The 26,110-nt window shown below is 36.3% G+C and overlaps 1 protein-coding gene across 1 annotated transcript in view; it reads left to right on the forward strand.

Moving 5' to 3' along the window:
• The window catches only part of IFT57 (intraflagellar transport 57), a 55,638-nt gene that overhangs the window by 12,127 nt on the left and 17,401 nt on the right, over positions 1-26,110 (forward strand). The window contains exon 6 of the mRNA XM_004455811.4: positions 14,202-14,324. Within this exon, the coding sequence (XP_004455868.2) occupies positions 14,202-14,324 (123 nt within the window). The remainder of the gene's footprint in view (positions 1-14,201; positions 14,325-26,110) is intronic.

Consider the following 26,110-nt stretch of genomic DNA (forward strand, 5'->3'; position numbering starts at 1 on the left):
AAAAATTGAAATTAGTAGAAACCATTACTGGCCATAGTTTTGTTTGTCATTTGAAAGTAGCTCTCAAAATTGTTTTTCTATATACAAAATGTTATAATTTTCAAATATAAAGGTCATAGAGGCACGTGGGACTGTCTCCTCTCCATATTATGGAAAACCAATATGGCACTTCTCATACAAACTGAGAACAATCTATTTGCCTGATAGCATTTTTTTTTGTTATGTAAAGGCATAAATTATTCTGTTTCAAGTTATTTTCCATTATTATAGGCTAATACTGAATAGTCTTAAATATAGGAAAGTACTTAATTTATTTGTAATTCTTCGAAATGAAATATCCTGGAATATGGCTAGTCTGCTTTAAGTCAGTTTTTGCTGTTTTAATTATGAAATAAAGCTAATCTATGAAAGTACATATTCAATGAGATTTTAAAAATACATATGAAACTTTTGCATTTTTCTACATGTAATTTTTTCACAAGAGTATACCTATTACATGATCAAAAAGTATATATGGACTATAATATTCTTATTATACTTTATTAAACAATTTTTCTTTGTCTGACTTATATAAACAAGTTTAGATCTAGTTTTGGTTTTATATCATAAGATATAAACCATCCTATTTCAGGAGGATGTCCCCATTATTATTTTGCTGCCTTGATATTGTTATTTATTATTATTGTTAATGATGTGTGTGTGTGTGTTTTCTGTCTAATTTAAGATGTGATATACATTGTGGTTAAATTGCCTGAGTTTGTGACCTAACTTTACCATTTACTAGGTATATCTGGTCTTGGACAAGTTTCTAAATTTCCTCTGCCTCAGCTTCTTTATCTGTATAATGACAGTAAAAATATCACCTATTTCATAAGCTTCTTGAAGATTAGAAGATTTAATACATGTAAACCACTTAGAACAGTATCTGGAATATTGAAAGTGCTCAATAAGTATCAACAAAAATGAATGCCACATCTTCCTTCCATATCCCCACTCTCAAATCTAATTGGCATGCTTCTTGGTAATGGGAATAACTATCTTTTTTTTTTAATTCCCCATAGTGTAGCACAGAAGGTATGAATAAATACTTCTCAAATGAATGACTGTATTTTTGACTGATAAATTGAAAATTATATCAGAATACTATAGTAACATTTAAATCCACACAAGTAAACTCCAATTCTGACACTACCTTACATTTATATGTCACTTAGTTTACAGAGTACTTTTTTTCTCTTTTTTTTTGTTTTAAAGATTCATAGATCACAAAAAATGTTACATTTAAAAATACAAGAGGTTCCCATATACCCCACACTCCATGTAGAGTACTTTCATTAACCTTGTGAGGTATTTGGGTAGATGTTTTCTCCATTTTACAAATAAAATCTGAAATTTATAGCCTTGGGACAATTTAATCTTTTAGACTTTATAAATTACAGTACTTGAATTTGAGTTCAATTCTGCATACATCCAAGCCCACTGCTTTTTTTCTCTCTACCTCATAACAAAGAGTTCAGCAAGGTATAGGTATGGTTCAATACCTGCCTTGAGCAACTGCATTCTATTCATGTAATATATGCACTAAAGATGATGATGACACAATACTCCTAAAGTGTGAAAAGAAAAACAAAAGTAGAGATGCATGTACAGTTATTTTCAAAAAGAAAATGTCATTTGTGTTTTTCATTCTTGTATTGATAGTATAAATAGCAGCCTGTGAGCCACCTGGGATTCCCTCTGGACAAAATGGTTTCTGGGTATTGGAAAGGAACAAAGTCATTTAATTTGTCTCTATTACTATACTCTTATGTTCCTATTTGTTCTGATTTCAGTTTGTCACCTCATTTAAGCTACATGAGAAAGAATTTTTCCTGTCTGTGACTTTATAATTCACCTAAGTATTAGATCCTTCAGGCAAAGATTATGTAATATCTACCCTTTACAGCTAAGACTATTCTCATTTTCACTAGAGAAAAAAGTCTAAAAACCAGGTGCCTGTGGATAGCCAGCCATCAAGTACTAATGAGGCAGAAAACACTTTCATATTTAAAAAAATCTGGCAAGTTTATGATATTGCCCACTAAAGCCATCTGCCTGAAACATCTGTGTCTGACTGCAGCTTATGATGGTTCAGGCTCCTCTTTCCCCAAGATAGGACTGCTGTATAGGTTTGTAACATAGATTTAAGATTTTATGTTTCATGCAGCAGGTGGATTCACTATGCAGAAGAAATACTATTTTAGAAAAGTTGAATGTGATGAATTCTTTACTAGAACAAAAATGATATACTATCTAGGAAATCAGTGTGGCACTAAATGTATATATGACTGTGCAAGTCCAGCAATGTATGGATTACAGAAATCCCTCCCTATTTGTGGTTTTGAAATAATAGATATTTCTCCAGTCATTGTCTATCCTCTCACCCAGCTTATTTTTTCTGCACAGACCCTGATATAGTTTTGTGTTATATGCCTTTCTGGTATGTTCATTGTCTGTCTCGGCCAGTAGAATGCAAACTCCTCTGGAGCGGGAGCTTTGTTCGCTATGCTTTCACCTGTTCTGGTATGTAGGAGGTATTCAGTAATAGTGAATGAATAAATGCTATTTTATATTTGTATCTTTATAGGCAAGCTATAGTTTAATTTTTATAAAGCAAAGAACAATTGTTTTCTCTTCCATGTACCATGTAGGATACTGCAGGGAGAAATCTACTTACATTCCTTTCTTTCATTAAATGAAATGAAGGCTAGACCTGAAATACATGCTTTTAAGTGTCATGATAATGCAAGAAAATGGATTTACACAGGCATTTTTCTGAGATTTGTAATGATTGAAGCAAGAATGATTGAATACAAGTAAAAAGACATATTTCACAGGTCGTGTTCTCTGAAAACAGATACTGAAACAGTTTGGAGTGCAAGGTATTTATTAGAAATAGACACCTGGGAAAGGGAGGGGAAAGACAGCAGGATTGGAGTCTAACTATGATGCGGGCCTGACAAAGCCTTGGCCACCCTGGTGAGGAGCTCTTGAACAAGTATTGCCTGCTTGACTCAGTCACTGGATGCGGGTTGCCCTGGAAAGAGGGTACACTGAGGTGAGTTGGCTCTCTGCAGGTGAGAAAGACCCTGAAGGAGCTGACAAAAGGAGGCTGTCTCCTGGCTGTATTCCTTTCGGATGAGCAGCAAGTCCTTTCTTGAAAGGGAACCTGGGATTCCCTTTTTAAAAAAGATATTGACTGCGTATTGACTAAATTTTGAAATATCTGCCCAAGTAGATTGTGACTCAGCAGTAGTGTTTCAGGAACATTGAAGAAGGTATCTTAAGAGAAGCATTCTTCATGCAGCAAATGGACACAGAGAACAGACAACTGGGGGGGGAGGGGGAGTAAAGGGGAGAGAAATAAATAAACTAAATCTTTAAAAAAAAAGAGAGAGAAACGTTCTTCCTAGAGATGTTGAATGCTTATATTGATGAAATTTGTTTTCAAAGCAAATGTTTTTCAGAATATTTATTTACTTTAGTGTCTTAAAAATATATTTAAAGCCATTCTTGTGTGATTCCCCCAATTACCTTACCCCAGCCTTGGTTTACCAAACAATGCTTTTCAGGAACCTCCCTCAGTTGGTGAGTTATTACTTCATTTTCCAAAATTTTATGTTTATGTTATTTGAATTTTGGGATAGCTTTTCCTATAAGGAAAAAATATATATGTGGATGAATATTAGGCTTCAAAGCTAGTTTTGCATTCCCTATGTTCCTCTGATTCCTGAGTATTCTTAAAATCTGAAATTTAGCCAAAGCCACCCTGAGAGTAGCCATGGGAGAGGACACTGGTGCTGAATGAAAGCTCTGACACTTGGGTAAGGCCTATGGTTTGAGGTACCCTAGAATGTTCAGAGATTTGGGTAGGGGGAGCAGGAAAGGAAAGATCTGGTGGCAAGGTGGTAGAGAGATGTGCTGGTCATTCCTATTTCTAAGTTGAGTGTGTCAGTTGGGAAATGCTGCATATTCATGGTGGTTACACTGTAATTATGAGTGGTCTTTGTAGCCTCTCTCCATTGGGAAACTCAACAGAATCACAGCAACAGTGTTCTGGCACCAAACACAGATGTGTCATTCTCCTTCCCCAGTGGAAAAAAGATGGGCTCTCTGAATTCTATTTTTAAATGCCCATCACTTCATTTCAAAACATTTTTTTCAAACATGCCATAGATACCATTCTTTCTTGAAATGCTAAATTTGAGGTTTTAGAAACCAAATCCTGTGTTATACAGCATAAACCCAAATATTTCAAAAGGTTTAAACACAATTGGTTTTCAATTACTTAGCAAAAAAAAATTCATTATACCAAGAATGAGAGGGTTTTTTTTGTGTGTGTGTTCTTTTTTTTTTTAACTTAAAAAGCAAAAGCTGTAAGGAAGTAAAAATATAAGCTTGGAATAAAAATGTCATTTCAGTTTTAGTTTACAGCGTCACTGTGGCAAGTCTTCATGCAATATTGTAATCAAAAGGGCAAGAAGATGTACCTATTTTGGATAATATCTTAAATACTTTTTTTTCCATTTTATATATGATTTATACTTATTCTCTGGACAAAATGCCTTTTCTGAGGAATATGGGGATAAAACTTACTACAAAACTTGCCCTATAAGTTACCATTGGCTCTGATTCCTGTTTGAGGAAAATGTTTTTCTTCTTTCCTAAAACATTTGAGTATTAGGTGTCCTATCTGTGTCGTGAGAGAAGGCTATGGTTGGCTTTTCACAGGGAAATGATCGCAATGTCACATGTTTAAGCATGATGGAATACATTATGACTGAATTAATGCTTTTTTTTTTGGTAAATAATCTGTACCACCATTGGTTTTATATCTAGAGGTGAACAGGAAATATGGGTTAGAGGGAAAAAGCTATTCTTATTGATCAGAGGAAACTCAAAAGACGGTTCTTCCTGGGGTGGAAAAGACAGGGTTTTGCTTGATCTTTTGAGTTCATACTTGAAATAGAGGAGATCCTTATTTCCATCTGTCTGGTTTATTGTGGCCTAGTAAGAAGTAGGAAGCAAGGACTTTGCAAGGTCACTTGCAAGGTACTTGATCACTGTACGATCAAGACAGGTGCTGTGGCAGAAAGAGCAGCCTTAGATAAAATACAGTCTACACTTCGTAGCCATGTGACCATGGCAAGTTAGTTAACCTCTCTGTCACTATGGTTTCTCATCTGTAAAATGGAGACAAAAATAATTCTTCACACAGTTGTTTTGAGACAAAATAACCTAACTTGTGAACAGCACCTAGCGTGCTGCTTGCATAGCGTATGCACTTGATACTTAATTTGTATAATTTTTCAATTTCCTTGAGACTGAAATTCATTACCAACGTCTTATGTACTATACAGGAATAGAAGCAGCCCTAATACCTCAATATAAATATATGATAGATTGCCATGACTATTTTTGAGTAAGAAGCTTACATAAAAAGTGAGTATCAAGAACCTTCCATTTGGATATAGGTTAAGAAGTCCTGGTGACATCATGGCCTTATTTTCATAATGTGCCAGGATTATTATTGAAGGCCCACTAGCCTAAATCTGCCTTCACACAAGGTCTCTTCTACAGAAATGACTAAGAGAATCTGATGAAAATTAATAAATGATTTGTTCAGGCATCACCTATCCATTTTTTTAATTGGATAGGTTATTTCCTGAATCAACACTAATACCAGTTATTTATTATGTAATTTGTTATGTTGGATAAACAGAATACATGCATTTTTAAAAGTCTTCTATAAGCCTATGTTCTTTATAACAAAAACCAAAACCTTACCTCCCCCCGGCAGCATTAGTGCTTTGAATATGTGACTTGTTGATGTTTGAAATACAATCTAATATGCCCAGAGGAACAGACCAGTTTACAGACACAATCCAGTATCTATTGTTGGAATTCATAAACAATACCAAACTGCAACAGAGTCCATAAAATAATACAACTATATTGTGATATTATCATATAAAGCAATGCAAGTCAGTGGGGAAACCTGAACAATTCAATTAAATGGTAATGGGATAATATTCACTTGAATAACCTGGATTCCTCCCTCATTCCAAATAAACTATACAAGGATAAACAAATTAGCAAGTAAGAAAATAGCAACTAAAAGAAACAAATATCTCAATAAATTTAACCAAAATGTAATGACTCGTACATGGAAAATTACAAGTATTGCTGAAAGAAATCAAAGAATACCTAAGTAAATGGAAGGACATTCCATGTTTATAGACTCAAAGATTAAATATTGCTAAGATGTCAATACTCCCCAAAGTTATTTGCAGATTCAGTGCACTTCCAATCAAAATTCCAATGGCCTTTTTGGAGAAATGGAAAAGCCATTTTTCAAACTTATATGGAAGTGGAAGAGACCCCAAATATCCAAAACTATATTGAAAAAGAAGAGTGAAGATACAGGACTCACATTTCCTGATTTTAAAACTTATTACAAAACTATAGTAATAAAGCAGCATGGTACAGGCACAAGAACAAGCATACAGACTAATGGGATCAAATTGAAAGTTCAAAAATATTATAAACCCTCATTTGTATAGCCAATTGGTTTTTGACATAGGTGCCAAGTCCACTCAACAGGGAAAGAATAATCCCTTCAACAAATGGTGCTGGGAACACTGGATAAACATATGCAAAAGAATGCAAAAGAATGTAAGAATCTCTTACATTATACAAAAGCTAACAGAATGGATCAAAGACCTAACTATAAGAACCAAAACAGTTAAAACACCTAGAAGAAGACATAAGGAAACATCTTCATGACCTTGTTTGAGGCAATGCTTTCTTAAACTTTATATCAAAAGCATGAGCAACAAAAGAAAAAAATAAAAGGGACTTCATCAAAGTTTAATACTTTGGAGCATCAAAGAACTTCATCATGAAAGTAAAATGACAGCCTACACAATGGGAGAAAATATTTTGAAATCATATCCAATAAGGGCTTAATATCCAAAATACAAAAAGAAATCCTACACTCAATAAAAAAAGACAACCCAATTAAAAAAATGGGGAAACACTTGAATAGACAGTTCTCCAAAGAAGATACACAAGTAGCCAATAAGCACATGAAAAGATACTTGATATCATTAGCCATTAGGGAAATGCAGATTAAAAGCACAGTGAGATTCCACTTCATACCCTCTAGGATGCCTAGTATTAAAAAAATGTGTTAGATAGGATGTGGAGAAAGAAGAGCATTCATACATTATTGGTGGGGCTGTAAAAATGTTGCAAGCATTGTGGAAAACAATTTGCAGTTTCTTGAAAGTTAAGTATGCAATTGCCATAAGATCTGGCGATCAATGCAGGGGTGTCCCCGCGTAGGGGAGCCCCACGCGCAAGGAGTGCGCCCCGTAAGGAGAGCCGCCCAGCGTGAAAGAAAGTGCAGCCTGCCCAGGAATGGCGCCGCCCACACTTCCCCTGCTGCTGACAACAGAAGCGGACAAAGAAACAAGACGCAGCAAATAGACACAAAGAATAGACAACCGGGGAAGGGGGAGTAAAAAAAAAAAGATCTGGCAATCACACTTCTAGGTGCATACCCAAAAGAACTGAAAGCAGGTACTCGAACAGATACTGGCATACTGCTGTTCATAGTGACATTCACAATTGCTAAAAGATGGAAGCAACCCAAATGTCCATCAGCAGACAAATAGAAAAACAATGTGGTCTATACATATAATGGGTTATCCAGACATAAGAAATGAAATTCTGATACATGCAACAACATGGATGAACCGTGAAAGGCATTTTGAGTGAAATGAGTGAGACACAAAAGGACAAATATTGGATGATCTCACTGATATGAAATAATTAGAATAAGCAAATCCACAGATCAGAGACTAGAATACAGGTTACCAGTGGCTGGGGTGGGGATGGGGAATGGGGAGTTAATGCTTAATTGGTACAGAGTTTCTGTTTGGGTGATGGAAGAGTTTGGTAATGGAGAATTATGATGGTAGCACAGCATTCATTGTGTGTGTATTTAACACCATAAATTGTATATTTGAATGTGGTTAAGATGGGAAATTTTAGGTTATATATATGTTACCAGAATAAAAAATTAAAACAACCATAGTACTGTACAACACAAACAGTAAACCCTAATGTAAACTTTGGACTATAGTTAATAGTGTAATTATAATAATATTGGTTCATAAACTATAACAAAATTGCCACACTGACACAAAGTTTTAATAAGAGAGAAAACTGCATGTGAGTAGAGTGGCAGTACTTGGGAACTCTGTACTTTCTGTAAGATTTTTCTGTAAACCTCCTTCTCTAATAAAAAAAAGTAATAAAGCAGAAAAAACAAAAACAAAACATGAGTAGCAAGTGTTATTATACTCTTGTGTTGAAGTAGGCCTAATGAAACATGACAGGACAACCAAAAACCATAAAAGGGAAATTTGCTGATAAATCTGAACACATAAAAATTAAAATGTGTGGGTGGAAAAAAGACCACCATTTAAAGCTTAAAAAAACAAGTGATAAACTGGGGAAAATATTTGTTACCTGTATGACAGGCAAAGTGATTATAGCAGGGGCTTGGTGAGGTGACTAAGAGCTTGGACTCTTAGAGTAATAGTGCCAGGGAACTGCCACTGAATAATGGCAATACATTGGGAAAATTACTGAACTGCTCTGGGCCTAGCTTCTTCATTTGAAAAATGAGAATAAGAGTTCCCTTATTCATGGGTTTTTTTATTGGACATTTAACCTATATGTGAAAGCATCTTGTTCCCTGCTTGGCATAAAATAATGGATAACTGCTAAATATATTTTGGGGACACTGTGAGAGCCCTTATACATTTTTAATCTCTCTTAATTCTCACAAAACAATCTTTTCAATAAGGAAGATATTACAAGTGTGCCATTTTACTGATAGGACCCTGAAATTTAGAGAGGTTAAGTAACTTGACTAAGAGCTAGTAAGAGATGGAGATGGGATCTGAGCAAAAAAATGGTATTCTAGACCCATTCTTTTAATAATTACACCATACTGTGGTGACTCTCAAGACAACTTAGTTACCATTTCCTTGAGCCTTAGGACTGTTTCAGTCTTGACAGTTAATCAGTACTTTCAGGTCCCTCTGGACGGGTATGTGAATTGAGCTTTTCACTTATATTTGGGCACTGATACATCCATGAGCTTATCATCTTTATGGAAAGAAACCTTTTAGAAATTCAGGCCATAAAGAATTTTGCAGACTCTACCTCACCAAATACAATGTGATCCTTTAGTAGTTTTTCTCAATATACCCTTGGGGGTACTTTCTTTTTGTTTTGTTTTGAGAAAAATTGTGACTGTGTTCAGAAAGGGTTTTTACTTTAACACTTACAATGGCACACATGAAAGTAGCCAAAGTAGTAGTGAAGGTGGGTGTTCATATATTAAACAAAAATAAATTTGGAAGTTGAATTCTCTTTCAAATATAATTTCAGATTTCTTTTTTTAATTTTTATTTATTTTTCTTCCCACCTCCCCACCCTGCTGTTTTTGCTGTCTGTGTACATTTGCTATGTGATCTTCTGTATCTATTTCTCTTTTTGTCTTCTCATCTTTCTCCTCTAGGATTCAAAGGGATTCAATCCTGGGGACCTCTGATGTGAAGAGAGGTTTCCTGTCAGTTGCACCACCTCAGTTCCTGGTTACTCCTGCACTTCACCATGACTCTTCCTTTTGTTTCTCTTTTTTGCTGCATCATCAACTTGCTGCGGGACTCACTTGTGCGGGCACTGGCTCACCACGCAGGCACTTGGCTTCCTGTGCAGGCACTGTCTTACCACATGGGTATTCACATGGGCACTCAGCTCACCATGCGGTCACTTGCATGGGCACTCAGCTCACCACACAGGCACTGGCTTGCCACGCAGGCACTGGGTCACCATGCGGGCACTCACATGGGCATTTGGCTTGCCATGCAGCTACTCGCCTTACCACGTGGGTACTAGGCTTGCCACGCAGACACTCGTGTGGGCACTCAGCTCACCACATGGGCACTCAGCTCGCTGCATGGGGACCCACATGGGCACTCAGCTCACCATGCGTGCACTTGGCTCATCGCGTGGGCACTTGGCTCGCCATGCAGGCGCTCGGCTTGCCATGCGGGCACTTGGCTCACCACACTGGCACACTTTCTTCTTTTTCACCAGGAGGCCCCAGGGATCAAACCTGTGTCCTCCCATATCATAGGTAGTCTAAAATTCTTCTTAATAGACTGTAAACTCTTTGCGGGCAGTGATTAAATCCTTTTGTCTTTCTGTACCCAGCAGGGTGCCTGGATTCTCCCATTGCAATGTTGTAGGAGCTTAACAAATGGCTTACTGGTTAAATTAATTATTATGAGACTTCTGGGTAGCCTGTGTCTTATTGAGTGTCTAATTATTTCTACAACAGCAGTAAGTGGATTTCCCAAGAGTTTGCTTTATCTCAGTTAATGTTGTTTCAGAGAGGGAGTTTGTCATGATGATATAAAATTTTGATTAAACGGAAAACAGCCATTTATTTCTCTCTTACTAATAGCACCACATAAAATACCATTTGTTAAATCAAGACAACTGGGAAGGAAATATTTTCTCAAGTATTATAACCAATGGTAAAGCATGGAGTTTTAAAATGATTTATACTTTATATGTAGGGCTTGTTTAGTTAATGTATACAGTTTTTAGGAATTAGGAGATGTTGCGTAAGGAATGAGATTATGGAAGAGATATGCAAACATCTAAGGGGAAAGAGTCTGTATATAGTAACTCTATGTTAATGCTGCTGTACCAAGCCTAGTGTTCTTTTCTTACCCCTTCTTCATTTAGTTCCTGGGTCATTTCCCCAAGTACATTAGCCATGGCCTAGGAGTGAGTGAAAAATCTTTAAACTGCTACATTAAATTATTTCAGGGAATTGGAATAGTGATTAGCAAATCATCACTTTAGGGAACCAAATAATAAGCTTGTAAAGGCAAATGCAACTTACTAAAAGACAGTATAAAAACAAAGAGTAGCTAACACACTGGGATATCCTAATGCAGTATACAATATTCAGGCACCTTTCCATCTTTTAGTTTCTGCTTCTGATTCAAACAGAGCCACTACTATCCCATTTGCTTTTGTGAAAATTAGAAAAACATGCCCTACCTTCAGTAAAATTCTTTTGAGTATATTATTCACACCTTGAACAACCTTACATCCACTTCTGAAGAAAGTGGGAATGTAGATGAGTGCCCCTTTAGACTTGTTTTGTGATTATAAGGAGGGAAAGAGGGAGGGATAGGAATGAAGGAATGGGCTGGGAGTACTGGCTCTGAGATTTAGTCAGTAGTCTCCAGCTTCAGTTCACCCAAATGGTGTTTCCATAAATCAAACTTATTTTTAAATCAGTGAGCAAAGCATCTACATTCTGTTAAGAATTGAACAAAGCTGCTGCTGAGAAGACATACCCCCTTGGCTGAGCCTGGTTCTGCAGGACTGCAGCATGAAAGTCCTTTTTCTCTTTGCTGTAGTATTATAAAGTAAATCCCAGACATCATGCCAATTCACCTGTAAATATTTACATATTACATAATATTTACATATCTCTATATTGAAAGGTCTTTTGTTTTTTTTTACATAACCACCATACCATTATCACACCTTTAAAATTTATAATCCCTTAATATCGTCTAATACTCTTCTATATTTAAATTTCCCTGATTGCCTCAAAATGTCTTTTTACAGATTGTTCAAATTAGAATCCATATCAGGTTTGAACATTGTATTTGTTTATGTCTCTCAGACCTCTTTTACTCATTATAAATATTTATTTTCTTAAAATTTATCAAGGAAGATTAAAGGTAAAAATTGGTTACCAAAATCAATGCCTTAGATTTTATCTTTAAATCATTAATTTTTACATTCTTTATGTTTTTAAAGCCATATATTCTTATTGCTGAAATATGGAAGGTTGGCAAAAAAAATTTTTTAAAAAGGTTTTCCTTTTGTAATCCAAAACAGTCATGAATTGCTTTTATTACTCAAGGGCAGAAACCAAATACAGAAATTTGGCCCCCACCCTACTTGAGTTCAAGTAGGTCTGTATTAATTCTTATTTTAAAGCTACATTATAGTTTGACCTAACCAAACTATCACTTTAATTATGAATATACAAAAGTTTTAAATAATGAGTCCTTTGTTTCTGGGATTTTAAGATTTTTCTTCTTTCATATTCTCAGTTTATATTTAATTATAGGAGATTCAAACTTAGACAATGTTTTCTCTTTTTTTTTTTTTTTTTGGCTTAACCTATAGGAATTTATTGACTCACTGTTTCAAGGCTAGAAGTCCAAATCAAGGAGTATCAGGGTGGTTCTTTCTTCCTGAAAACTGGTATCCTGAGGCTGATTGCCAGTGATCCTTGGTCCTTGGCTTTTCTGGCACATGGCAGTGAGCACGGCAGCATTTTCTCCTTTCTTTTCCAGGTTACCTTGACTTACTTTCTTCTTTTTTTTTAACCATTATATTATCTTTTGTTTGTTTGTTGGAATTATTATTTTTAAAGACACTTTAGATTTCATTAATATTATATAGAAAATATAGGGGATTCCCATATACCCCACCCCCTGTCCCTCCCACACTTTTCCCCATTAACGTCTTTCTTAGTGTGGTACATTTGTTAAAATTAATGAACACATATTGAAGTATTGCTGCTAACCATGGTCTATAGTTTATGTTATGGTTTACACTTTACATTGGACAAATTTATAGGTTTTGACAAAATGTATAATGGCCTGTATCCATCATTGGAATGTCATGCAGAACAATTCCAGTGTCCCAAAAATGTTCCATGTTACACCCTTTCTTCTTCCCCTCCTCAGAACCTCTGGTGACCACTAAATAAGAAGTCTATCTTAATCCACAGTTACATTTCCCACCCCACCCCCCATGTTTGTTCATTCCTCAGTTTTGAGGATTTGGGGATGGTGGTGCTCACTCTGCTTTCAGTTGCAAGGGGGCTTAGATACCATGGGGCAGATGGGTGGAACTGTCTTGCTTGCATTTGTAAATAATCTCTGTTTTTTGGGATGGGCATTGTAAGACAATGTTTTTTGTTTTTTGGTTTTTTTTTTAAATTTTATTCATTTTGTAAAAATATTACATTCAAAAAATATGAGGTCCCATTCAACCCCACCACCCCCACCTCACCACTCCCCCCACAGCAACACTCACTCCCATCATCATGACACATCCATTGCATTTGGTAAGTACATCTCTGGGCATCTCTGCACCTCATGGTCAATGGTCCACATCATAGCCCATACTCTCCCACGTTCCATCCAGTGGGCCCTGGGAGGGTTTACAGTGTCTGGTGATTGCCCCTAAAGCACCATCCAGGGCAACTCCAAGTCCCAAAAACGCTTCCACATCTCATCTCTTCCTCCCATTCCCCATACCCATCAGCCACCATGGCCTCTTTTCCCACACCAATGCCACCTTTTCTCTGTGGACCTTGGATTGGTTGTGTCCGTTGCACCTCTATGTCAAGAGGAGGCTCAGATTCCACATGGATACTGGATGCAATCCTCTTACTTTCAGTTGTAGGCACTCTAGGCTCCATGGTGTGGTGGTTGTCCTTCTTCAACTCCATCTTAGCTGAGTGGGGTGAGTCCAATAAATCAGAGTGTAGGAGCTGAAGTCTGTTGAGGCTCAGGGCCTGGCTATCATATTGTCAGTCCAGAGATTCAAATCCCTTAAATATATCTTAAACCCCAACACCAACTACAATTCCAGTAAAGTAGCATGAAAGTCTTGTGAAAAGAGATCCCATCTGATGTGGCAGTGTTTCTATCTCCTCTACTTTAGCCAGTTAACATACCTAAATGATTTGTCCATTTGATAGTATCCGCAATCAGTTCAGCCTTTATTCTTTATCAAAATAGTAAAATCACCTATTTGCTTCTTTTAAAAAATAATTATTTTGTTATTCTGCCATGTTGGTGCATTGTTTTCTTTCAACATGGATAGGAGGACAGAAAAGAATTTCTATAGCCACTATAATTTTAACACTACCATGCTTGATTTAAATTGTGCAGTCCTGCTAAAATGCTTCAAAATTTTACCATTTCTTTTTATAAACGCTCAATCTTATGATATCTTTCCTTTCTTAGGATATGAACGAATCTGCCAAACAAGAAGATATTTTGGAATCTACGACAGATGCTGCAGAATGGAGTCTAGAAGTTGAACGTGTATTACCACAACTGAAAGTCACGATTAGGACTGACAATAAGGTATAGAAGAGAGAACACATTTTGTTCGGTTTTTTTGTAAGGCAATTTCAGGGTCAAAGGTATTCCCTGTTATATCATTTACATCATTTTGTCTTAATAGGGATTTAGCAAATTGTTGTTGAATAAATAATATAGTACATTCTGAAAAGCAAGAAATCTTTAAAAGGATCGTTTGGGATACATCATGTTTCTGAGGGATTGAGGAGTATGTGCAGAAATATATTTCCTTGGAGATCATATTTTGTTTAAGGGAATAATGAATGAAATTGGTCTTTCATGACTGACTACCCACTGATTAGGTTTAGAGGATGGTTTAGAACGCTGCTGGATGGCAAAACAGAAGACATCCTGGAAGTTGCCTTAGATAATCTGTTTAGTACATATGATTAAAAGGTAAATAGTGTGCAAATAATCAATATATTATATGTTATAAGATTAAGGATTAGAGCCAATGAACTGACCTATTTTATAAGTTTCTGCTTCCTTTTTGCATATAATTTTGTAAGTAATAACTTCAGGCTAAGCTAATAGGTGACTGAAAAATGCTATTCTCATCAGTACTGTAATAGTTCCTACAAAAAGGGCTAGACAAACATCTAAACTAAAAGATTCATCCTATTTTCCCTGGAGGCTGGGAACAAGCTCCAACATTATGGAACAAAGTTCTGAGTAAGTTTGTCATTCTAGAAATCCAGTTTGGTCCCATGCTCCCAAAGGAGAAGGCCCTGCAAAACTTACCTTTTTTATAGTGCCATGTAAGCTAATTCTTTCTTGGAAAGTCTGGATTTGGGCTTGTAGAACTGTATCCTAAAGAAGGTAAGAAGCAGCCTAGACCCCTAGGGCAGTCCCAGAAGAGGCTGAGGACACCAGAAGTCTTACTGGACTGTCAATAGCTGTAGAACAAACTTTACCCAAGATCAAACCCTGCAGCCAGTTAACCATATATTTACTCAGTAATTATGGAAGACAGCTATTGTTCAGCTACATTGGAGATGAAGTCTTTGTTTGTATATCTCTTCTATGTGAATATATCTTAATAAGAATTTCTTTTTCACTGATTTGATCTCTGCTGGAAGTCTTAATTTGCAAGAATCTAATTTAGGATTTTTTGGTTTTGTGAGAACAAATTATCTTCATAAAATTAAAAATCACTACTATTGTTAATCTGGTCAGAATGATATGTTAAAATAAATGTATTTTGAACTGTCAAGTACAGTTTAATCCCACAAGGAAGCAAGTTTAATTTGTTTACTTTCAAGCTAAGTAAACACTGGAAGTTAAATATCTTATTTAGAACCTAAGGCGATGACATGAGGATTTTTTTAAAGCACAGTCATTTATTTCTACATAATAGAAGTAATTTAATAAAGAAAGAATGAAAATACATTTAATGGCTAACACATACAGTTTTATAAAACTCAGTATAAACCCCAGTAAATCAAAGTTCTGGGTACTTTGAGATTCAGTGGTCTCCTAAATTGGGGAAGAATTAATTAGTTGAATGTTGGACTCATAGTCTTATGTCATACATCACCAGCCTTGATTTTATGAGGTTATGTTGTACCAAATTAATTTTACAATCAAGTTTTATAGGCAACATTTCAAAACATCAGATAAAGTTCCTTTTTTTAAAGGTAATTTTAAAAATATGTAGCCATCATTTTTAATTTAAATTTTCATGGTAAAACGTATTTACCTAAAGTCATATTTGGTTGCTTTTCCAGAATTCTTCTCTAGATTATTTGGTCTTTATTTCTAGTATTTCACAAACTCTTCCAAGTCTTTCAAATGTAGCAAGTGGGAAATGCAGCTTTAGAGTCTTAAACTTTAATCAGCTTACTTAAGAAAAATATATCTGTATATTAGCTTGAGAAAATAGGAAACTTAAGCAAAGAGATATGTATCTCATGGCTCAGAAATAAAAATAAAATAATCTGGTTACATATGAGGTTTCTTATGAACTCATTATCCTTTTTCAGAAGAGTTTGACTGCAGCATCATGGTAGATCTAGTCTTCTCAATAACTGCCCCTTCATTTGCTAAACAATGACAACACTCTACACAGTCTAAATTATTTAGGACATTTAGAAATTTCAGCTTTGTGTTTGAGGGGGAAAAAATGTATTATTTTGGGATATATTTGTGTTTTATTATTCAACATTAGATTAGTTTTCAAGTGGCAAAAAGGTGTGGGTGATAAGTAATAAAGGGACTTCATTATGTAAATCCAGTACACATTTCTTTAAAGTGGCCTTGTGTTTGTAGTAAATAAGTTCCTTATTTGTTTGACACTGGGTCAAATACTTATTTGTGCTTTTTTGTTTCTCTCACAAGTTCAGTTTATTCTCTCTGTGCTTCCTAGCTGAGAATTACAAGAAAAGTAAATCTCATTTTCTGTTATTTTTTAAAACTATATGCTTTGATGAGATCCTATCATATACTGATATTTTATCTTTGTAAACTCTCCATACATTGCCATAGGGCTTTTGTTGTGAAGCCAGCTTCTCCCTGTTGCCTGGTACCACTTGCTATTGTTGCCAGTCCTCAAAGAAGGCAAAATACAAATAATATGTTCAATAACTGAAGAGAAAGGATTTTTATTATATGCTGAATTGAATGGACTATGTTAGTAGTTCCCCTTTTTAGAGTTGGTAATAGAGAATGTTCCTAGTGATTACTTTCAGGGTAGTACTATACCTAGATTTGCCCCAACTTGAAATAATATGTCTAAAGACATAGTTAAAAGTTCTGGCAAAGGAGTGAATAAATCCAACCAAATCCTAGGCCATTTCATAACAGATTTCATATCTGATACCTATATCAATATTCAGGAAGAATGATTAAAAATTTTGCATCTTCATTTAAGGGAATGTTTGTAAACATCAACTTCTCCTGGTTCTTGAATCAGTTTCATATTAGCATGGAGAGGAAAAAAAAACAACTTGGGGCCCAGGCCCCCAAGCAGTGTATCTCTGCTTTCAGCAGAGGATGAAAAAGGAAAATAATGTTCCATAATTCTATGACCCAAGGATAATTATAATTATCACTTTGGTAAATCTTTCCAGTGTTTTGCTTAGTAAATGTACAATATAATGATAATAATAGTTAAAAGTGAGATTTACTGTTTACTATGCATGAAGCACTGTTCTTACCATTCTATATATTAACTCATTTAATTCTTTCTACCATTTTATGAGATGAATATACTTTTTACTACAGATGAGGAAAGTGAAACATGGAGAATTGCCTTTGCCTAGTCAGTGGCAGATAAGAGATTTGAACCTAAAACCCAGATTTGATACAATATAGCATACTGGTTAAAACCACAAATCCTGGCTCTAAAACAAATTAGCTGTTGAGTCCTGTAAGCAAGTTATTCAACCATTCTGTGATTCAGTTTCCTCATGTGTGAAATGGAGTTAGCTATAATACCTACCTTAAAAAGTTACTTAAAGGATTACATATATTAATATATCTAAAGTATTTAGAATGGTGCCAAAAGAATCACTCACTATGTGTTAACTCCTCTTTCTCTATACTCTTTCTGTGTGATTTTATTTATAGTTTAAATCATTCCACTTTTTTAACATGACATTATATCATGAATATTTCCATATATGATTAAAAATTATAAATCATATCTTTAATGGCTGTCTATACTTGAAGGTTACCATCACTCTCTCTGAGTGCTTGATAGGGAGATGGCTTGACCAAATTCAGGAGGTTGGGGTCAAACCAGGAGGTCTAGGATCTAAGTGGAGAATTGGCAGGACAGAGTCATACAAGAGCTGGTGGTTAGAATATAGGCAAGCATAGAACCATAAGCACAGACCAACCCAGAAATAGAGTCATTGCAGAGAAACAAGTGCTTATTAAAGGTGGAAGTCCAGTTAAAAGGCAAAACATGGAGAACAGGAAGCAGAAATGAAGACTGAGTAGAGAAGTAGATATAGAAATCTTCTGGGGAAACGGACTTTGGCCCAGTGGTTAGGGCATCCGTCTACCACATGGGAGGTCCGCGGTTCAAGCCCCGGGCCTCCTTGACCCGTGTGGAGCTGCCCCATGCGCAGTGCTGATGCGTGCAAGGAGTGCCCTGCCACGCAGGGGTGTCCCCCGCGTAGGGGAGCCCCACGCGCAAGGAGTGCACCCATAAGGAGAGCCGCCCAGCGCGAAGGAGGGAGCAGCCTGCCGGGGAATGGCGCCGCCCACACTTCCCGTGCCGCTGACGACAACAGAAGTGGACAAAGAAACAAGACGCAGCAAAAAGACACAGAAAACAGGCAACCGGGGGAGGGGAGGGGAATTAAATAAATAAAAATAAATCTTTAAAAAAAAAAAAAAAGAAATCTTCTGTGGGATGCGGATGTGGGTCAAGGATAGAGCCCTATTGGAGGACCTGGGTTCAATCCCTGGGTTCTCCTGGTGAAAAAGAAGAGAAAGTATGCCTGCGTGGCAAACCAATGCCTGTGCAAATGCCTGCGTGGTAAGCCAGTGACCCGTGCAAGTGAGTCATACAGCAAGATGATGACCCATCAAAAGAGAGACAAGGGGAGAGTCAAGGTGAAGTGCAGTGGAAACCAGGAACTGAGGTGGCTCAATTGACAGGGAATCTCTCTCCCCATCAGAGGTCTCCAGGATGGAATCCTGGTGAATCCTAGAGGAGAGAAAATGAGAAGAGAAGACAACATAGACAGCAAAAAGAGCAGAGCAGGAGGAGGGGAAGGGGGGAAAATAAATAAATAAATAAATCTTTTTAAAAAATCTTCTGTAATTACTCATTGCCACAACAGTGAATAATCTTACCAGGCCCTTGGTTGTAGCCACTGTTACGCTGCTTTCTTTTTTTCCAGCTTCTATGAGGGGATATCCTCCAGGGCAATTGTGACAATTATTGAAGGCTAGTACTTTCCTATGTGATTGAAAAAAATTTAATTCTATAATAGTATTTTTTTTTTAATTTAATGAATCAGTTAACGATTCCTTAAATAATAGTTGAAGCTGAGCTGCCAAAGAATTCTACATGTCCCATATCTCTGGAAGAATAGAAAATGTGGGTGCATATTCATATAGATTTTCATTTTCTGTATTTTTTATTAATTTTGAATCTATAAATAAGTACTTAATCCTATTTCTTCAGAAGGATTATTCTATCTTCTAGGATTATCTTTCTACGATAAAAAAAGCAAGCCTCTATTTGGCTTCATTCATTAAACCAAAGAAAAATGGCTTCTTAAAATGATCAATCTTATTAATCTTTATTGGGAGAAAGTTTTTTTTCAAGTCAAGGATTTTTACCACAGTAGAGACCAAGTAAACACTAATAATACATATTCCTGTTCACCAGAAATAAGGAAGACCAGAAAATGTGACATCAGTTTTCAACTAAACCTTACATAGGCTGTTTTCTTCAATTATGCAGTACCTATTTCTAAAAGATTATACATTATAATGATTTAATATAAGGTATATAATGTAATGAGCAAATGTTCCAACATGCTTTAATGCCCTGCAGATTTTGTAATTAAAATTTTGACTGACTTAAATAGATTTTTTTCCAAATTATAATTAAATATTTACTGCTTTGTTGTTTTAAAAGATAGTTGGTTAGCTACCCCCTTCATTCCACCAAAATGTGTCTAGTAATTATGTAAATCTTCAAGTTCATTACAAGGAATTCAGCTAAAGAGATAATTTTTTAAAAACGTTTAGGTAGTATTACGGCATGTGTTTCTAATTATTTCAGACCTTTTGTTCACTTAACTGCTTTTTTATATCCTTACCTGTTCTTCCTCAGTGTCTGACTTTCTCAGGATGCAGTTGTAAAAAGAACCTTAAACTTTAAATTTCAACTCCAAGCAATTTGATTTTGTTTTATCGTAAATAAGCCACACAGGTGTTGCCTCGGGTAATTCACACTAGGAAACCTTTTGGGAGGTCACTGTGCTAAAGGAAGAATTGTTACAATAGTCCTGAGCCCTTGGGCTCTCTAGTCACTGTGAGAGCTAAAATTTGAGAGGGAGAAGAGAGGCCTTCATTAATCAGCAGGTGGAATCCATTTAAATGAACCCGAGGGACCTCAGAAGTGCTGTATTAGATCTAAGTTTCTTCAGATTGGAAGCCAAATTCTGCAGAAAGTTACAGCGGTAGGCTTTTTCTTTTTATTATTGTAGACAAATCTGTCTCTGGAAGCAATAGAGGGTATTTTTCTCATCCAGAGCATTGGAGAGAATAACATGCTTTGATCTTCTGCCATCATTGTGTTTGCATGCAGTGTAAGATGGTGTTAATAAAATTTAGCTTTTCTAAATATTTCTGAAATGCAAGCATTTCTAAATTGTTATAGTTTGGGAACGAAGAACATTTTGTAAGATTTGTACGATGGTTGTTAAACAGTAAATATTTAAAGAACTCTTGCATCCATGAGCAAAAACGTATAATATATTCTGTGGGCAAGGATATAGGAATACAATTTATATATATACTAGTTATTTAAATGGGATTCTGCCTGTTATTTGAATAATGGAAAGACTACATTTATAATTGTTACAGATTTTCTGGTAGGCAGACCTTCTGTTGAGAAATAGTCACATAATTTAAAGAAAAATAAGGCACCAAATTTTTAAAAATCAGCTTTTATGATTACCAGTAACACATGTAAATACAGGTGGCAATAAGTTGGTTTCCATGAGGCACCATGCAGAAGTAATAGCTCCAATTACTGTCACAAATGTTTGTAATTGTATCTATTGCTGCCAGACAATAAATGCTTTTTAATATAGTAAGGCCATAAATGTACATACTGCTGTTATTTAAACAAAATACAATTTTCAGCAAATTTATCCTTGAAACACCTGCTATAATCAAAAAGAGGTGAGTGCTATCAAAATAAACTGCCTAAATTAACTAGACACATACTTTTTTAGAGCAGTCTGGGTGATTACTCAACTGCCACATGTCTCAGAGAATGAGGGAAAATATTCACTGATGGACTCCAAGCTAGATTTTACAGGCAAGCCTTCTTTAAAGGATATGACACAAAATTGAATAGTGTTTTGGGGTTTTGATTTTTTAAAAAATGGTGGTATTTTGTAGACTTAAAGTTGCATTTGAAAGATAACTGCTTTTTTAATTGTTTCTCCCTGTGGGTCATGGACAGATGTCAGATTTGTAGGAAAAAAATACTGCATTAAAATTATACGTAAAAATACAGTAAAGAGGTGGAGAAAAAATGCCATCCTTATACAACTGGAAAAGACTTTTATTTGTTTCTATCACTGTCCTGTTGAACATTCAGGATATTCTGTATTTAAAGATAGTTGATGAGATGCCTTCTAGAATATTTACCCTGAATGTGATAAATGTTTCAACTGGTTAGGCGAAAGGTTTCATTTATCACAAACTGAAATAGGAGAACAAATGTTTTGCTTTAGAGATTATCATCAGTTGTAACAAAGTGCATCAACAATGGTAGAGGGTTTTAAGGAAATAACCAATAAAGACTGCATGTTATGTAAATATTGTAGAGAAAACTGACTAAAGCCTCCCTGCTGACATACCTCAAACAGACATTTGTGATTGAGAATAGTGAATTAATACATATTGATTATAATTAAAATTTCTAGACTACGTAAATATTTCATTATTGAAATCAAAGTATGATTTACTGTTTCTTTTATATTATATAAAATATGAATTGAAGCAGAAACCATTTGTCAAATTGGCCTCCCCTACATAATGTATTTTTTATTGAACTGACTGATTTTTCCAATCAGCCACATTAGAGTAGTTCTTACTATCACTGTGTTCTATTAAAATTTTCCTAATATTTGGATAAATTTTTCCCCCATGGTTTTTATTCCAGTATATCTTATTCTGTTTCCTTATGCCAGGATAATTACATTAGTTTTTCAGTTCTTCAAAGAAGAACTGCATAAGAAGGTTCTGCTTGATTTTTAGGTTTTTGGGTATTGGTGTGACATCACTGTTTTGCTAGTAGATTCTTGAGGTTGAGAGGGACTGTCAAGGTCATTTTGTACCAGAACGATCCAGTGGCTCATCACTCGGCTCTGCAGAATAGATATACTGAACTAGGCTGGGAAGGAAAAGAGGCTTTATTGGCCAACAAAGGACAGATCTAATCAATCTCAAATCTGCCTCCCTGTTAAGGGGTTTATATAGGTTTTTATACAGGTGTGAAACAGAGAATTAATCATAAACTCGACATCCTTGGGAAGGGGTTTGGGGAGCTTTTCTGGTTTTCTGTTCTGATTAACATTTAAGATACATATTGTGCCTCATGCTTCTAAGTTACAAAGTGGTAAGAATGGGGAAAGAGTGAAGCATTACAAGGATACATATATTTTCTTTACAAAGAAAGAGAAGTAAAAGGTCTGGTTAATATTAAACTTGACAGGGCTATGTGCTTTTATATAAAAACTTTATGCCTATTCTAAGGTGCCTGCTAGGTTACAACTACAATTTGTTTTGCTCGTGTTACTGCTCATGCTACATATCCACCAGAGTTTTTCAGCATCCTCTGGAATAATTAAATTCTGATTTGGCCAACTGTTCCTTCATTCTCAGAGGGACCCCATTTACTTTCTTTCTCCCTGACTAAATCTCTCTCTGGGCTGGTAACACCTTTTTTTAATTTATTTTTAAGGATTTATTGATTTTTTTACTCCTCCATCTCCCTCCTTGTTGTCTGCTCTCTGTGTCCATTCACTGTGCTTTCTTCTATGTCTGCTTGCCTTCTCTTTAGGCAGCACCAGGAACCAATCCCAGGACCTTCCAGAGTGGGAGAGAGGTGTGCAATCTCTTGTACCACCTCAGCTCTCTGGTCTGCTGCGTCTCCCATTGTCTCTCCTTTTTGTCTTTTTTGGTTGCATCATCTTGCTGTGCCATCTCTCCGCTCAGGTCAGCCTGCTGCATGGGCCAGTACTCCTGTGAGGGCCAGCACTCTGCTTGGGCCAGCTCGCAGCATGGACCAGCTCTTTGCCTGAGCCAGCTTGCCACATTGGCCAGCTTGCCTTCACCAGGAGGCCCCAGGAATCGAACCCTGGACCTAGTATGTTAGGCGGGAACCCAATTGCTTAAGCCACATCTGCTTCCCTGGTAATTCCATTTAAAGCCTGGAACACCTCCCTCAGAAGATTTATATGGTCATGTAAAAGGGATATGAATGGAATAAACATGAATAATATATCTGAAACAACATATGAAAATTCTTTAGTAACAGATAGGAATCAATAAAGGTAATCTCTGAGCACTCATTAGGATTATAATTAACAAGTTATTTTTACTTAGAGATTTGGTCTACAGTTTCAGTTCAATTACAAGGCAGGTGTGAGAATACCAATGCTTATGACAGCCTTACTTAGCCTCTCTGTACACTCTTATTTTTCTATACAAGAAGAGGAACATCTAGAAAGCAGAAACTTCCCTGAGGGCACACATTTCCAGCAATCATTACTATTCCAACTCCCTACAACAAATTTAAATACACACATACATGATCTCATTTCTTAAGTTGTATGTTTAGTTCTTTCAACACTTAAAAGGAAAAATCATGCTTTCACACCACAAGGATGTACCACAGAAGATTTTAAATTGCTAGCAATGTAAGAAAAATGTCACGTTTTAAAATTCAGGAAAGCTACATTCTATAATTATCCCACAGTCCTGATGGCCATATTTCATTAAGAAATTAATTCAATCTTTTGAAAAAGTTATTTAATTGTATAGACTCTCACACATACACAACACAAATATATACACAAATGTGGGCACAGTGATGAAGATGAAAATTCTGAAAATGGAAACAAGAAGCAATTGCAAAGCTTCTTATGCAAGTGGTAAAAAAGAGAATAGAGATAATATTTTCATATTAGGAAAGGGTGTTTTCTCTGTGGAGGAGGGAAATGTATTGCTCATATCCTTACAGAAAGCATGAGAAATTATAGACATGTCCCCAAAATACTTGCTACGGTGAACTAAGACATATGCAGCTCCTCCTTTTAAGTTGTCTTTTCTGCCCCTTTCACTTAACCCGAATTCTTGCCATCAGAATTTCAAAAAATTCTGTCCTTGACCATGGATGGGTTTTAAATGTATCAAGGAAACATCAATATACTAAATTGAAAGCAAGTCTCTCTCTGTCTCTCTCTCTCTCTGTCTCTCTCTGTCTCTCTCTCTCTCTCTCTCTCTCTCTCTCTCTCTCTGTCTCTCTCTCTCTGTCTCTCTCTCGCTGCACTATCCAGATCCCCATTCAAGCAAGGACTTGCTGCAGGGAGTGAGGTCAGCAGACATCCTCCAGCCCTGTACGTCTTCAAAGCATACTCAGGGCCCAGAACTGCCTAACCTGAGGTTATACCCTTCCCAGGCAGCCCCCAGCCGATTACTGAGCAAGGCTGGGTTATAAAGACCCAGTCATTTTGGGCTGAGCAGGACACTTTGATGAGAAATTCTTGCTCCAGAGCCCCTAAAAGGTTAGCTGGCAGAAGCTTTGCCAAGCTTACAAATCAGTTCAACTTCCCCTGCACAATCCTGCTTCTTCTCCCTTCCTTTCACAAGTGTTGATCCCCAATACACATCTCGCACAGCAAGCACCCCCTCATTGTCTATTTCTGTAGAACCTAACCTGCAACTGCCCCTCCTCCATCAGATTTTGTGCTTAACAGTTAGTAATGCTATCTTATTTTTATATCCATCTCGTTTTGTATCCCTACCTTTCCCTCCACCCCAGCATCTGATACATAGGCTCTGACTAATATCTTCTTGTACTGTAGAAGCCACAAATATGGATGTAGGGTAGTAGAACTTTGCTAATCAGAATGCCCAGTTATTTGACCATCTCGTAGTCCAAATCACAGTGGTACCTTGGCATGCATTTAGCAGTCATCTTGTCAATGAGCAGCCCTGAATGGCTATAGATTGTAGTGGTAGCAGCTCTGCCAGGCACACATTTAAACCACATTATGACAGTTTCGGTTGTGTCCAGATACTTCACGCTTCCAAATACTTCACGCATCCATTCACTGTCAGTTTATACTAAAAGACGCAAAAATCTCAAGCAAATACAGCTCAATGAGTTTTCACAAAGTGAATTCACTGGTGGAATAAGCCACCAGATCAGAAAATAGAACATTAGCAGCAGCCTAGAAACCCCACCTTACACCACTTCAAAGGCGCTACTACCTTCCTCTGGTTACCATTAATGATGAATTCTAACTTCACAGATGATTTTTTGTCTCACTTTTTTTGCCAAACACAATGTTTTTTTAAAATTCATCCATAATGGTTTCTTTTTTCGTGTTTTACATGAGGTTTTACTGTCATATACAGTACCATGTTACAGTTTTTAGCTTTCCTGCTAGTAATATACATGACCTTTCTACCTCTGTTATACCCATTCAATAGCTCTGCTAGTTACAAACACCATGATATGCTTTCACCATTTCTATTCATTTCCAAAGATTTACAAACAATGTCTTTACCAATTCTGCACGGATTAAACCTCAGCTTTAGGTTTTTTAACCTTGTTCTATTTTCGGTGACCTATATTCGATTTATTAACTCCATGAGTTTACGCAATGTATTTAGTTCATAATAGCGCAATCATATAGTATTTGTCCTTCTGTGTCTGGCTTGCTTCACTCAACCTAATGTCCTCCACGTTCATCCATGTTGTCATCTGGTTCACAACTTCATTTCTTCTTACCACTGCATAATATTCCATCTGTGTATACACCACAATTTGTTTATCCATTCGTCAGTTGATGGACACC

This window comes from Dasypus novemcinctus, chromosome 4, assembly GCF_030445035.2.
Source record: "Dasypus novemcinctus isolate mDasNov1 chromosome 4, mDasNov1.1.hap2, whole genome shotgun sequence".
NCBI classification, from domain to species: domain Eukaryota; kingdom Metazoa; phylum Chordata; class Mammalia; order Cingulata; family Dasypodidae; genus Dasypus; species Dasypus novemcinctus.